Genomic DNA, 15,929 nt, shown 5'->3' with positions numbered 1-15,929 from the left:
AGGCTTCTCAACGATAGCCACGCCGATGACGGCTACTCCAAAAGGATGTTAAGTTCGAATGGACGGAGAAATGCCAAAAAGTTTCGATCAATGAAAACTTATTTGATGAAGCCCCAATTCTAGTGCAACCCGAGTCCGCAAGGAGTTTGTCATCTATAGCGACGCCTCTCTACTTGGGTTAGGTTGCGTATTAATGCAAGAAGGTCGAGTTGTGGCCTATGCGTCGAGGCAATTAAAGCCACATGAGAAAAATTATCCGACTCATGATCTCGAATTGGCGCCATCGTATTCGCCTCAAAGATTTGGCGACATTACTTATTTGGTGAAAGGTGCCATGTATACTCGGATCACAAAAGTCTCAAATATTTGATGACCCAAAGAGACTTAAATCTGCGACAAAGACGTTGGCTTGAGTCATTAAAGGATTATGAGTGATCATTGACTATCACCCGGGAAAGGCGAATGTGGTTGCGGATGCCTTGAGTCGTAAATCGTTATTCACTTTACGAGCGATGAATGTGCACTTGTCCGTCCGATCCGACGGTGTGTTAGTGGTGAATTGAAAGCCAAACCATTATTGACACACCAAATTCGAGAAGCTCAGAAAGTCGATGACGAGTTGGTTGCAAAACGGCTGCGTGTGTTACGAACAAGGACTCGGAGTTTCAAATCGACGATGACGATTGTTTGAGGTTTAAAGGTCGTCTGTGTGTCCCAAAGAATTGAACTCATTTCGATAATTCGAATGAAGCCCATTGTAGCCGAATGGCAATCCACCGGGAGTACTGAAGATGTACAATGAATTGAAACGTCGGTTTTGGTGGCATGGTATGAAGCGAGACATCTCCGACTTTGTTTGAGATGTCTAATATGTCAACAAGTGAAAGCGGAACATCAGTGCCTTGAGATTACTTGACCAATCACGATACCCGAGTGGAAATGGGATCGAGTCACAATGGACTTTGTATCCGGACTGCCATTGTCAGCAAGTAAGAAGGATGCGGTTTGGGTCGTGGTAGATCGATTGACTTGATATTATTATTCAAAAAATTTCGAAAATAAGCCAATATTTCGTATTTGGAAATTCGATAAATCGTGCCCAATCGTATTGGGTTTCGATTTACCGTATGACCAAATAGCTAAATGTCCTTTTAAAATTTCAAATGCATGAGTTTTGGAAATCAGGGGATGATCTTGTATCGAGGGTTCGAAGTGTTGTATCTTGCTGTACTAGATATGATATTTTATACTGAACGAGAGAATCTCAATGTCCAATTCAAGATATCTAAACGTTTTCGAAGGAATTGTATTTCAAAATCTTTTTCAAATTTTCAACATTAGGACGATAATTGATCAATACGGTATCAATTTTGGGCGTTGCGAGAGTGCTAACCCTTTCTCATGCATAACTGACTCCCGAGCTCTTTTTTCTCAATTTTCGTAAGCCTAAAATTATTATTTTAATAAATTAAATATTTTATTAAAATGATCAATCTCGAGGTGATCTGATTACACCTCAAAAAAAGATTGATGGCGACTCCATAATTCGTTTTAAAAGTTGATCCCTATTTTTTTTCAAAAAAATATGGTTTCAAGAAAAGCATATTCTAGTGACATCATACATAAAAAAGTACTAAACACGACATATATATATATATATTTTAAATTTGTTTCACATCATACTCAAATTAAAATTTAATACTAAAGCTGATAAGACTAATAGAAAGACTTAATTAATACGAGAGTAATACTTTAAAGACTCGATTTGCATAACTTATAACTTAAAGATCCATTTAGAATCTAAGTTTGTGAAGAATATCACATACAACCAACCCAAAAGTGCGTTGAATACAAATAAAGAGTCCAAATAACTTCTTTTTTTTTTAAAAAAAGAAATGAAGTGTTGGAATTCCAAAGTAAACCTTCACACTTTAAAGTATGAAGCACGAAGCAAGTTTCATGAAGTTCTCTACAACATTTTGTTGGTTTTTAAGACATGATCCCTAGATTCCGAGCACAAAATTCCAATTGCAACAAGTTTACGCCAAAACAAATTTATTGGTGTTTCTAATTGTAGAAACCATCGTCTGTTCATCAAAGGAGTGTGTCTTACTCTAAATTCACAAAAGCAAAATATAAATAGCACAGAGAATCCCTTGCAACAGTCAAGAACACACTTCATTTCATCAGTCATAGTCATAGTTTTCAGATAACATCGAAGACGCTGTTATTACATGCGAGCCATAGTAACTGTAGAGTGCATTTATTTACATCACCATTTTTTAGGACTCAAGAACTGGACCCCATATTCAACTTCTGTTTGATTAACGATAAGACCCTCCTCACTTCTTCCCTCGCAGCTTTGCACCGAGTGCCCTCTCGAGTTTACCTATAATCTGTTGGTTAGGAATAGCTTTTCCGGATTCGTACTCTTGTATAATCTGGGGCTTTTCATTGATCATCTGTAAGATGACAAGAAAGATTTAACGAAAGAACTTAACAATAGAGACTCATAACACTCTCGGGGAGTGCACATCATGCATATACATAGATACATGAGAGAGACCTGAGCAAGTTGAGACTGGGTGAGTTTCTTCTCCATTCGAGCATGCATGATGGCTTTCTTCAGTTCAGTTGGCACTCTTTCATCTGTTCATCAATTCAAGCACAGATCAAAAATCATAATAGAAACACTGATTAAAAACCAAAGGTGTACAAAAGTTTAAAACTGATGAAAACATATGGAGCAAGTAGGGCGGAGAGGAACACATACGGTAATCATATAAGCTAAACAAATTGATCGGAGGCCAGGATTAGGATCATATCATAATAGCCAATTATGTAAATAAAAAAGCATCTCACTTGTTATATAAGAGATTGAAGGAAACTACAAAAACATGTAATCAGGTAATTCACCAAGGTTGTTGTAAAATTGAAAATCACGAAAAACAATTGTAGATAAAATCATAAAAGCATAATTGATCTTCCAAAGCAATCGAAACATCTTAACAATGCATACATAGATGCATTAAAAACTTGCATCAGTTCCTAAACTCGAAAGAAAGAGGAAACCAAATGATACACAAGTATACTCATTAATAAAATTAAATTCACAAGACAAAGAAAGGCTAGTCGAGACACCTTAACAAGGTACACATAGATGCATTAGAAACTCATATCCGTTCCTAAACTTACCAAAGAAAACGGAAATCAAAAGACACATAAGTATACTTATTAATAAAAATAAATTCACAAAAGAAAGAGAAGCTAATCAAGACAATTTACAAAGCATGCATAGATGCATTAAAAGCTCATATCGGTTCCTAAACACACGAAAGAAAGCAAAAAGCAAAAATCAAAGGGCACACAAGTATACTTATTAATAAAAATAAATTCATAAAACCTCTCTATCCCCAATGATATGCAAAGTTTTTTCTTATTTTTTAATAGCTTAGACTAGTAAGACAAAACTACTAGCTAAAGAGGATTACATATTCTGAAACATACTTTAAAATTTATATCAACAATTACTTTAGTAGCATACAAATATTAAAATCCATCAGAACACACAGATTTATAGACAAATGATTTTATTACCGTTATTTAAAAAACAATACATTCAAATTTAAAATTATCATTTATTTAAAAAACAATACATTCAAATTTAAAATTATCATTCTCTTTTGAGAAATAAATTGGGAATATCATACATAAAAAATTCATTTATAATTCAGATATAACTTAGTTATAATAGGGTAAATAGAAATTTAAATGAAAGGGAATAAAATATTTCTTACGAGCAAGATTTTCAGTTTCCTCATCAAGTTTCCTTGTATTCAAAGTAGTGCTACTCGATGCTGCCTTGTTCGTCCCAGCATTCGCTGCAAAATTCCCATCAACAAAATTAGATTTTTATTATTCTCTATTTTCACTAAAAACAAAAACCCTAATCGATATAATAAATTGTCATCTAAGTTAGGTATTTAGTCCGATGATCTGACTAAACGCAGTTTTCCCAAAAGAAAAAAGAGTTAAAAAACTGAAAAGGAAAAAATTACATTTCTTGACGGATTCGATTTCGGCACCGGCTCGACGGGCGGCGTTAACGACTTTCTCATCCTTCTTGGTGGCGGCGTTTGGGGGTTTTTTCCGAATAACGACGGGCTCCCAGTCTTGAGTTAAAGGTCCGATTCCGGCCATTTTTCTTTTGTAAGCTCTGAATTTGGTCGATTGGATGAAAGGAAAAAGAAAGGAATAAAAAAAGGAAGAGAATTTTTCTTCCTTGGTCAGAAATGCAGCAAAAAAGCAAAGGGGCTTTGTCTATTTATACGAGGTATTATCCCCATTTACTATTAACTATTATTAGATGACGTGGCAGATAATCACTAAAGTTAAAAACATTAGTTGGGCTTGAGTTCTGATTTGGGCTTATGTCCAAAAATTCAGATAGATTTGTTTTATAGGTAAGATTTTTTAAAAAATTATTTATTTGAATAATTAAAGTCATAATGAAAATTTTAATTTAATATTTTACCCTATTTCTTTTTTAGAACGCTTTAATCTTTACTCTTTAAATGTTAGTTAAATTATTTTCTCTTTATTTTATACTATATTATAGAATTAACATCTACCGATAATATTTATATAAAATCATAATAATTAAGCAAACTAAATTGACATTTAAATAATCATTTTAGACAAAATCATAATAAAAATTATTCATTATAGATTAATATGAATAATTAAAGACACATATTATGTACTTTGTAATTAACCGACTTTTTCCAAAGGTCGGAAAATGCATTTTAAAATCTCATCTTCATAAATCGAGTCCGTAAAAGTAAAATAGAAAGATTTATGGAGCTAATATGAAAATATATTAAAGATTGGTTAAATAATTTAACCGAGAAAATTATTAATTAAAGCTCAGAGACTAAATTGTAAAATTTAACTCGTATTAAATTTTAATTTAAAAATACTTAGGGACCTAGTTAGCAATAATTTAGAGGACCAAAATAGTTACTAAATCGTTGTTGTTTTATAAGTTAGTGGGAAATGATGGTTTATTTAATGAAATTACAATTAAAAATATAAAATATAAAATAAGATTAACTAAGTAATTATCATTAACTAGTTTAATTAAATACTAAACTAAGTATATATGGCAACTTAGTGGAATGAAAGATGAAGTTTCAACTAAATACGAGAAGTAAGTGAGATGATAAGAGTTTTTCTTGTCTTAACTAGTGGTCGAGGATTTGATCTTCGCCCCGGGTATGGAACAACTTTAAAACTTATGGCCAACATCTACCCCCTTAATGGGCCTCCATAATACGAATAATTAGTTACTGTGCTTGCTCCGATAGATACCTTGAACCATTAATTTTCAAAGGCAACCAAGCCTTTTTCTTTGATTTTTATAAATTCTTGATCATGGGAGTTTAATCTAGCTATTTCATATGTTAATTTGATCAATTGTTAGATGTTTATCAAGTTGCCATTAAAATAAAATTAATCGTTTTTGAAGAAATTGGTAGCTAATAAGCTTAGCTTATGATAAGAATTAAGTTAGAAATTGAGTTAAACTTGTTAGATAACTTTGTAATATTAGAGACTAAATTGAAAACTCATGAAATTATGTTGTAAATGAAAAGTATAGGATCTCTAATGAAAGGTTGTGAAATTGGATTTTGATCCGATGTTAAATATGAAAAAATATGTGTATAGCGAGTATAAATACTAAATTGATTAAATTACAAAATATGTTGGCTATGTATTTTAATGTGATTGGGATGTGAACTGACATTATTTTATAATTGCATTATTGAACGTAGCTAAAGAGTAAAGACGACGAGGAGCCTCGCGAGGGAAATATGAGAGTCGTAGACAAGTGACAAATTCAATTTGTATTTTTATGATTTAATTTCAACATATATATACATGATTGTTGCATATTAGTTATTAAGATAAGATCATTACTTGTCTCATGAAATGATTGTGTTTGATGAAATTGAATGTCGGAGATTGACTTGATTTGGAACATAGTAAAAATAAGAATGATATGAACATGTTAAATGATTCGTAATATGAATTGATGATGGAAATTATATGAAATTATGATATTAAATATGTAATGATATGTTATTGAACATTGGTTACCTTATTAATTGTTCGGGAAAAGTCAAATATAATTGGCATGCCATAGGATTAGATTGTGTACGAGTTTAAACTTCGATCTTTTCGATGATGCACTAGGTGCCAGTATGATATAAATAGTGCTGAGCGTTAATTACTTCAGTCTTTCCGATGATGCATTAAGTGCAAGTATGATATGATAGCACTGAGTGCAAATTACTTCGGACTTTCTAATGATACTTTGAGGTGCCAGATTGATGTGTTGGTTGGACAATCCATGTATCCATCTTGAGTCTGAGTTCAATTAATGGGAATTATAAAACATGAACTTGATTAATGATATTTCAACTGAATCATGATATGAAATGGTATAATATGTGTATATATATGAAATGTATCAAATAATAGCATGTGAAAGATCATACGAACCGATTTAAACGAGCTTTGGTATTGGACTTTGACAAAATTTGATGTGTTCCCATATTTCTTCACCCCTTTTCAATATTATAAACTTGGAAAACTATTATAATAACTTACTATGTAAATTGATTTTGCATTAAGTTCATAAATTTTGATATTGATTATATTTCATCTAATTATAATTTATTTTTAATTATTAAAATAATCATTTTAATATTAAAACTAATAAAATTAAAATTAATGTTTTGACATTAAATTTAAAATTTGAACAATATATTAAAATTATAATTAATTTTATTTATTATTAATGTGCACATACAAATTAAATTGAATTCTAATTTCAATTTTTTTTTTGTTTTGGAAATATTTTTTAAATATATTCAAAATGAATTCTTAAGATATAGTTTCCAATTATTATTTAAAATTAAATGTACCAAATAATTATCATTTTAATATAGTTTTTATGAAAGATTATTAGTATGGTTAATTATCTTATACTTTGTTTTCCCTCAATTAGTTAATTTATAAAAGATTAATAGTAAACCAAAATTAAATGGATTCAACTATTATTCATCGGGTTAGGATAAAAATTTAAAATTGAAAAGTTCAAAATTAAAATTTATCAATTCAAAAGTACAATAACTAAAATTGACCAAATTATAGTATGTGAGCTAAATTCATAAGTTAAGCATAATATAAGGACTATAACAAAATTTGACAAAAATAGAATTATTCTTTTACCCCTTATTCAAACTTAAAATAAGTATTTTATTAGGACACTTTTTTTAATTAATATATGTCGTAACCATTTTTTTGAAAAAAATGGGTATCGACTTGGAGAAGAAAAAAAAAATGAAAACAGGAGTCGCCACCAATCTTTTTAGGTGTGATCGGATCACCTTAAGTTAATCATTTTAATAAAAGTTAAGATTTACTAAAACGATAATTTTTGGTCTACGAAAATCAGAAAATGAGTTCGGGAGTCGGTTACGCACGAGGAAGGATTAGCACCCTCGATACGCCCAAAATTGGTACCTAGTTGATTAATTAGTGTCTTAGTGTCGAAAATTTGAAAACTTGAAAGAATTTAAAATACGATCCCTCTTTGTAAAGAAAATGCTCAAATGTTAAGGACCTTCTCGTCTCACAATATAAAATGTCACATCCGGTAAGTTAGGACACGACATCTTGAATTTTCTAGAACGAGCTTACCTTTTATATAAAAAAATGTGTATTTCAAAAGGTTATTCAGTTAGTTAAGGTGAACGAGGAAAATCGAAACCCAATAAGTTAGGGCACGCTTCCTCGAATTCCCAAACACGAATATTGCCTTTACTTGCAAAAATCTTATTTCGAGGTAACAAAATGCCATACCCAGTAAGTTAGGGCACAACACCTCGTATCTCCGAGAATAAGCATTTTCAAAACTCATGTCGCGATTTAAAAGAGTATTCCGTTATTTAGGTTAAAGGAGAAAATCGAAACCCAATAAGTTAGGGCACGATTGTCTCGAATTACCAAATACGGAATATTACTTTATGAAAGAATTATTATTGGGTTGGATATAATGATAATAAGAATAATATTAAAGTAAAGTAAACAATAATACTATATATAAAATATATATATATATATATATGTATATAATAGAAATACACACTACTATATAATAATAATAAATATAGAAATACAAAAGCAAATATAATAAAAATATTAAATTAAAGTAATAAAAACAATACTATATATAAATATATATATATATACATAAAAATATACACTAATATATAATAGTAATAGTGATAGCAAAAATAATGAAAATATGAGTAATATTAATAATATATTAGAATACAAAAGTAAAGTAATAACAATAGGGTGATAATAATAATAATGATACAAACAATAATACATATATATATAATAATAGTAGTTAGAAATAAAAATAATAAAAGTAACAATAATGATAGTAATAATATAAATAAATATGGAGAGGGCATATATAATATAATAATAATATAAATAATAATATATACATGAGAAATAATAATAATAATATAAATAATAGTAAAAATAATAAAATAATAAAACAAAGCTCTCAACTCTCTTTCTCCTCTTTTCTAAATCGCCGTTGGTAAAACTTTTGCTTGGTCATGGACCCCACGGGTCGCCATCGGCGCCACCGCATACAACAATAGGACCTCAAAAAACTTTTTGGTAATGAAAATATGGGTAAGCTTCTTACTTTTATTTTTACTTTCAGTATAAAAAAACAAAATAAAATTGAAAGGAAAACAATAAACAAACAAAGAACTAAAGATAAGAATAGACAAAAGAAACCTCTTTTGTTTTGATCTTTGATTAATCTCCAAAAACTAGCCTTTCCAATAAACAAAAATAACCTTCTTTCCAAAAAAACAAAAAAAACACCTCTAAAAAACAAAAAAAACCTCCTCCAAAACAAAGAACAATTCTTCTCCAAAAAACCAAAAACCCACCCCTAAAATAAAGTCTTGAATGGCTTTTATAGCCAAATTTTACAAGTGGAGTGGTTGGGGTGGTTTAGGTGGCCAAGGGTGGTGGAGTTGGTGGCCAAGGTGGGTGGCCAACAAAGGTGGTGGAGTAGGTGGCCAAGGTTTTTTATTTATTTATTTATTTTTTTTTTGTGTTTGGGTTGGGATTAGGTTGGGCCAAAATTGGGTTTAGGCTTGTAACTGGATAATAGGCTAGGTTTAATTCGGGTTTAGTTTTATTGAGTCCCGGGCAAAATTTGGGTCTTACAATATATATTTATATCCATCTTCAATTACATTTTAATTATAATTTAAACTATTTAATTTTAGCAATTTAAATGTTTCTTATTTAAACCAACAATAATTTGCAACATATGTGGTGGTCCCCATATAAATTAAATATTTTTATGAGAAATTAAATATTATTATATTAAAAAATTAAAAAATTAAAATGGATAAAACGCAAGAAATATCAAATAACATTTTATATTCATCTTCAATTATACTTTTATTATAATTTACACAATTTATTTTTTCAGTGAGTGATATCTTATTATTATAAATAATTTATTTGTAAAATATTGTGAATAAACTATGGGCTAAGGTATTTATTACCGTATTATCTAAAGGAGTTACAATATTTTATTAGAAGACGAGTTATATGATAAAAAAAACGAAATCATATACAAAATTATGATATATAAAATAATAAGTGAGATTATCATTATAAAAAATTAATATTATATTTTTCACTTTACGACATTATTTTCTTTTATGATTTTCCACTAAGAGATTCAGCGAGCTATAGCCGTCAAGGTCTAATATTTTTCAATTTCCCACTTTCTAGGCCCTCCTAAATATAAAAGAAAACCCTTCCAATATTTTTATAATATTACAAATAATATTAAAAATATTTTTCTTGAAAAAACAAATGAAAAATCTTCTTAAAGAAGCTAAATTTGAGAAGTAAAAATTGGAATATAAAAAGAGCCATGCCTACTCTTAGCACTCTCATTACTTTCCTCATATCTTTCCCTTGCGTATCACAAAGTTAACATCATAACTCCGCCAATGTATTTCAATTGATTGTTTCAAAGAGCACATGAACAAACAAATAATATAATATCAATATTAAGTATAATTATATTATTATAAATTTAATAATATAATTTATTTTTTACTTGGTGTTAATTAAATATCTTATCTTTTTATTTTATATTATTTTCCCTTTTGTTAAAAATTATTATTTTGGTTATTAATATTAAACCATTTCTTAATATAAAAATGAAAATGCAATATAAAAAAAAGGAAATGATCAATTATATGGTAAATAATTTTATAAATTCATTTTATACTTTATTTATTTTATCCTATCGATTGTTTTTATTTTATTACTTTAAAATGTTATTTTTTCTCTAAATTATTTTTCAAAATTAATTAATCATTTAATTATTAAAATATATCTTTTGAAAAATTAAAATACATTATTTAATGAAATAAAAATAAGCACGTACAACGCCATTGGAAACTGGTTTTAGAAAAGCACATAATGATTAATAAAATTTTCAAAAATTTCAAAAACTTTCATTAAAAAAATAAAATAATTATCAACAACAACTATGAAGTAATTTTTCCGTTCAAAGAAAGAGAACCAAAGTGAAAAAATAAGACGAAAGTGACAAATAAGATAAACACTAGAGATTAAATTTATCATTATACCATAATTAAATAAATTATTTAAATTTAATTATTTATTTTAAAAGATAAAGCCAACTCAAAAGATTTATATTATAAGTCTTCAATTAACACCGATCCCAAATAAGTTCGTTTTTAAGTCCATTCGTTAATATTCGATTCCTAAACAACTACTACCACTTATCACATAGAGAGAGCAATGCTAAATGGAGTTGTTGATCCTAATGGTACTTGCGCAATAATTTAACACAAACTTTCACTACCTACCATGTTTTCTTGATAAATTCATTTCTTCTACTTGTGATGGTGAGCATCTTCTTCACTCTGATCTTCAAAACTAGAATTCTCCATGTCATCATTGGTCTACTTCAGAATTTGTGTTATTTTTTCCTGAAGAATTCTGTTCACAATGAATGGTTAGCAAAGAACAAAGCAACTGCCATGCCAGCTTCAATATTCTAAAATTTCAACATGATTAAACCATATTGCTTCCCGAAAGGCGTAAAGCAAGAGAATAACATAAAACATTCGAAAAATACCAACTCACCATGGGATTTTCTGGTTTATCTTCATTTGCTCCAATATTCAAAGCTCTGTTTTCTAAATTAGCATCTTTGCCGGGTTCTTCGTTCAAGGTATTCTGCAATGGAAGCTATTTAAGAAGGGCAAAGAGTTGTGGGTACCAGAAAGTATGTAGGTCAATATGGGTGCATTACTGACCTCACTATTCATCAACAGGCTATTATTTTGATGTGCATCAACATCCTCCTTTGAACCTGACTCGGACTTTGATTTATCCGTAAGAGCATGATTGATGGAATGGCTATAAGGTTTGTTCTTCAACATGATCGATGGAAGACGGTCAAAATCCCAATTAAGAACCTTACAAATAACCTGCCCGAAAGCTCTATGAGCTTGCTTCCTTTTTGTCTTTGATATTGCAGTGGAATGCTGAATTAGCCCCACACAGTCTTTAAAAATCCTCCAATCTTTCTTCCCAATCCCGCGACAGACCAAACACCAGAAATCCCCATCTCTGCAGTAAGTCTCGTAATAACTTCGGAGTTCATCGTTCTCTGTGAAAAGCCTCAGAAAGAAATTGAACTCATTACTGTCATTAGACCCATCATCATCCATTAAATCATCTTCATTAAATTCATTATCATCTTCATCGATGTCTGATCCGGCTGTTTTAGATAAGAATTGTTTGCAAGCATCAAAGACATTCAGCTGCCACTGCACCATGTTTATTCTAATCTGTTCTTCGGCAGAAATCACATGAGTGATAGAAGCAGTACAAGGCTCAAAGCTGGGCCATTCCGGAGTTGTTGAAGTGGACACATCAATGGATTCTATGCAGGGCCACCCGGTGGTTGTGACCTGAGACGAGCCTAATCCCTGCATTATTTTAGATTTTGATGGTACCAAAATCATTTATTGACTTTCATCAGTTTAACATTCAAAAGCAAGGGTGCAAGTGAGGGAATCTAAAATAACAACTTGCAGAAGGCAAAACTTAGGTAATGCTTTGTAAGAATTGATGTGTAGCTGAGGGAAGATTAGGTAACTTAGTCTCGTAAACTTCCTCACGCTTTTCTCCGTAAAACACCTTAGTACTTTCAAATTTGCCTTTCTTTCACCAAATAACGAGTTTCTAAAAACTTGTGGATCATGGAAAAGCTTTTTAGAGCTCCTTGTGGTATGATATAAAGAACAAGGCTGAGGTTCTGGTAAAGTAATTTCAGGTGATTTATATGACATACAAACACTGCTAGAAAACCATTATCTCACCAGATCATTAACCGATCCTTTGTTTGGTTCACCATCTGAAATCTCGAGACTTTCAACATTTTCATTGGCATCCTCCTCCTCTAAGAAATTCTACAACTCACAAGAACAACAAGATATCCATGTTTACTAAAGATTCCAAAAATGATAAAACAAATAGTCCTACACTCACATTACTCATGTTACAGGCCATCAATTCACCGTTACTCTGATCATTACTAAAAACCTCTTTTTTAACTGACCCATTGCCATCAGCATTCATGAACTCTACATCACCCGTTAAATCATCCTCCTTATCCTGCAGCATTCAATGTAAGCAAATCCTTGAGCTTGACAAAACCAAAATTAACTAATGCACGAACAATGTCAGGATAAGGAACATTTGAAAAAGCCACAACATGGATAAAATCAAACAAAAGCATGCTCTGACCGAATTGAATAAACGAGGTTGGCTTTAGTACTTCACAGAAAAGGCTTAGTTTCAAAATATTCTAGGAGAAACTCTAGGCTTTTTGACAACCATTGGCATATCCTCAAATCATCTATTGTCCTTCCTCTAAATACATCATGAGATTGAATACTTATAAAACATTAAGATCAAGAATTATAGTGCTCTTAGGAATGAAATAAAGACAATGGTACTAAGTATACCGGCAAGGGAATATCAGTAAGTGGTACCTTCGTATTTAAGTAATTTGTTAACTGATTTTTGAAATATCAAAAGTTTGCATATCTGACATACATAATAATCCTGCTCAATTGTCCATGAAATGCCAACCCCACATCTACAATGCTATAACAACTATTATTACTTCACATCATGCAGTGATCACTACCAGCACAACATTGCAAATGGTCCATAAAAACACTAACAGAAAAAGTAAAGAGATGAACCCTCACCAGAGAATCAGAGCCATCTTTCCGGACTTCGCCACTTGAATTTCCAGTTTCAAGATTTTTTACATTTTTATCGGAACCTTCTCCTTGCAAAGTGTTCTGCACTCAACACCATTAGGATACAAGTTCTTATTTCACTATACATCCAATTCCTAAACTCATATTACACAAAATTCCTCATTAATTAAGCAAATAATAAGGGAAAAAACTCACTCACCTCACCGACCATCAATTCAACATAAATCCTTAACACTACAAACCTTACCATTCATAGCAGTTCTTATAACCAATAATCATCAATGTAAATTCTACAAATTGCTCAATTCAAACAATCTATACCATGTATCCAACACTCATACAGCTTCATGATTGATACAATTATTAGGCAATTAAAATGCAAATAAACATAAGAAGTTTACCTGTGATTCCCTTGAATTAGCCAAAATACGACTCAAAGGCTCTCCTTTCAACAAAATCACAGGCAACCTATCAATGTCCCAACCAAGAACTTTACAAACAACCAATCCAAAAGCTCTATGGCCTGTCTTACACTTTGTTTTCGAAATCGACATACAATGCTGTACAAGTCCAACACATCCCTGGAATTTCTTACCTAAATTTTCACCAATGCCACCACAAACCAAGCAAAAGAACTCACCTTTCTCATGATTCTCCTCATAGTAGCCCCTCAACTCACTGTTATTCACAAAAATTCTCATAAAAAACATGTCTACTTCATTCTTTTCTTCTTCTTCTTCATCAACATCAACATCAACATCATCATCATCACCATCATCGTTTTCTTCATCACGAACCCTTTTCTTGAAAAACTCTTTGCAACCGTCAAGAACCTTGTTTTGCATTTGCATGTTGGCAAACCTAGCTTGGTCTTCAATTGAAACAGGTCTGACCATGGGGTCTGGTTTAGACTTGGGTTCTGGCCATCCAGGAGAGGAAGGTGATGTGGGTTTCAGAAGGACTGACCAGTCGAGCCCAGGGTCAGGTTTGGGTGGAGGGTGGGATCCAGAATGAGCAAACTTTCTTCTGTTGATGGGGTTTTGGGTTGAAGGTCTGGGTCTTTTCGGAAGGGTTTGATTAGTGGTCTGAGGGGGACCTTGTTCCCAGAGATAGTGTAAGTAGATGACTTCGTCTCTTAGCCTTTTCTCATCATACGGGTTCATTATTAGGACAAGGATTCATTCGGGTTTTCCTTTGTTTATGGAATCTTATGGGAGAAGATTCTTCAACTTGAATGATTTATTAAATAATTTTAGTTGGAGGGCGAGAGAGTGATGCCAGAGAAGGGGAAAACATGGGGAAGAGGAGAACGCTGAACGCCCAACGTGAAGTAAGCATTAAAAGACACATAGTTACCTTTTTCCTTTTCCCTTAGAAAAATAATTGGAATATAGGGTTTCCTTTGCTAAAATCACTTATCCAGCTTCTCTCAATTTCAAATTTAAGGAAATTGATTCCTCTCAAAAATATTGAAGTAATTTAATTTTTGTTAATTTTTAAAGTGAGTAATTAAATATAATTAATTAAGATATTAATATTTTCTATCAATTATACATAATTTTAATTGATATAATAACAAATTTAAACTTTGATATTTACATACTTTTATCATTTTGGTCTTAATTTTAAAATTTTAAATAAATTCAACCTCAACAATTATAAATTTACTCAAATATTACGAGATAAATTTGTTAAATTAATACCAGATTGACAGAATGTGTAAACTTTAAGGCTAAATTTATTATTATACTAATCAAAACCATATACAATTGATGAAAAATATTAATGTCATGATTAATTGTCCTTAGTTACTCATTTTCAAAATTGACAATGATCAATTTGTTTTGATTTTTTAGAGGAACTGTTTGCTCAATTTTGAAATTGAGAGGACTAGAGAGATCTTTCTACTTTTTTTTTTTTTATAATATTGGATATCGACAATAATTAACTAATCACAATTCAACTTGATATCGACAAAAATGCTTTTATTTTAAAAATAAATAATATAATTTTGAAGATATTTTTATCATTTTATATATTTTATATAAAAAATGTGCACGCATAATAAGATTTGAACTAAATCTTCTATTTTTTAAATATTTGTACTTTTCTATTCAATCAAAACCTAGTTTATTATTTATATCAATTTTTATAAATACATTTGCTACGTAATTTCATTTGTCACTTGTCATGATCTAGTTTATTAAAATGTTGATTATTTTATTAAAAAAAGTCTCTTTCTTAATCTATGTTAGGGTAAAGTATAAAATTTATCACCCGATTATATCTTTCACTCTATTATGGTCACCTAATTATTGTTTTAAATTTAGAATTAGTACTAATTTGAAATTGTGTAAATGTTGAGGACTATTTATTGAATTTTTAGAATTCAAACAAAATGTTAAATTTTATATACATTGAAGGCTAAATTTGTTGTATTTTTTATATTTGTGATCAAATTGATAGAAT

The 15,929-nt window shown here is 30.5% G+C and overlaps 2 protein-coding genes across 2 annotated transcripts; both read right to left on the bottom strand.

Moving 5' to 3' along the window:
- Positions 1 to 2,152: 2,152 nt before the first annotated feature.
- Positions 2,153 to 4,320, bottom strand: LOC108480715 (multiprotein-bridging factor 1a-like). Its single transcript, XM_017783792.2, has 4 exons — positions 4,059 to 4,320; positions 3,798 to 3,881; positions 2,567 to 2,649; positions 2,153 to 2,462 (listed from the first exon to the last, which is right to left on the bottom strand). Exons 1-4 carry the CDS (start codon positions 4,198 to 4,200, stop codon positions 2,343 to 2,345), a joined length of 429 nt encoding a protein of 142 aa, XP_017639281.1. The 5' UTR covers positions 4,201 to 4,320; the 3' UTR covers positions 2,153 to 2,342.
- A 6,524-nt stretch (positions 4,321 to 10,844) lies between these two features.
- Positions 10,845 to 14,897, bottom strand: LOC108483573 (uncharacterized). The gene is made up of 7 exons (XM_017787040.2): positions 13,862 to 14,897; positions 13,446 to 13,541; positions 12,718 to 12,843; positions 12,549 to 12,638; positions 11,478 to 12,155; positions 11,305 to 11,397; positions 10,845 to 11,157 (listed from the first exon to the last, which is right to left on the bottom strand). Exons 1-7 carry the CDS (start codon positions 14,621 to 14,623, stop codon positions 11,113 to 11,115), a joined length of 1,890 nt encoding a protein of 629 aa, XP_017642529.1. The 5' UTR covers positions 14,624 to 14,897; the 3' UTR covers positions 10,845 to 11,112.
- Positions 14,898 to 15,929: the final 1,032 nt, after the last annotated feature.

This window comes from Gossypium arboreum, chromosome 1 (assembly GCF_025698485.1).
Source record: "Gossypium arboreum isolate Shixiya-1 chromosome 1, ASM2569848v2, whole genome shotgun sequence".
Lineage (NCBI taxonomy): Eukaryota > Viridiplantae > Streptophyta > Magnoliopsida > Malvales > Malvaceae > Gossypium > Gossypium arboreum.
The sequence above is the reverse complement of the archived record's forward strand: the minus strand, read 5'-3'. Positions and strand labels throughout refer to the sequence as shown.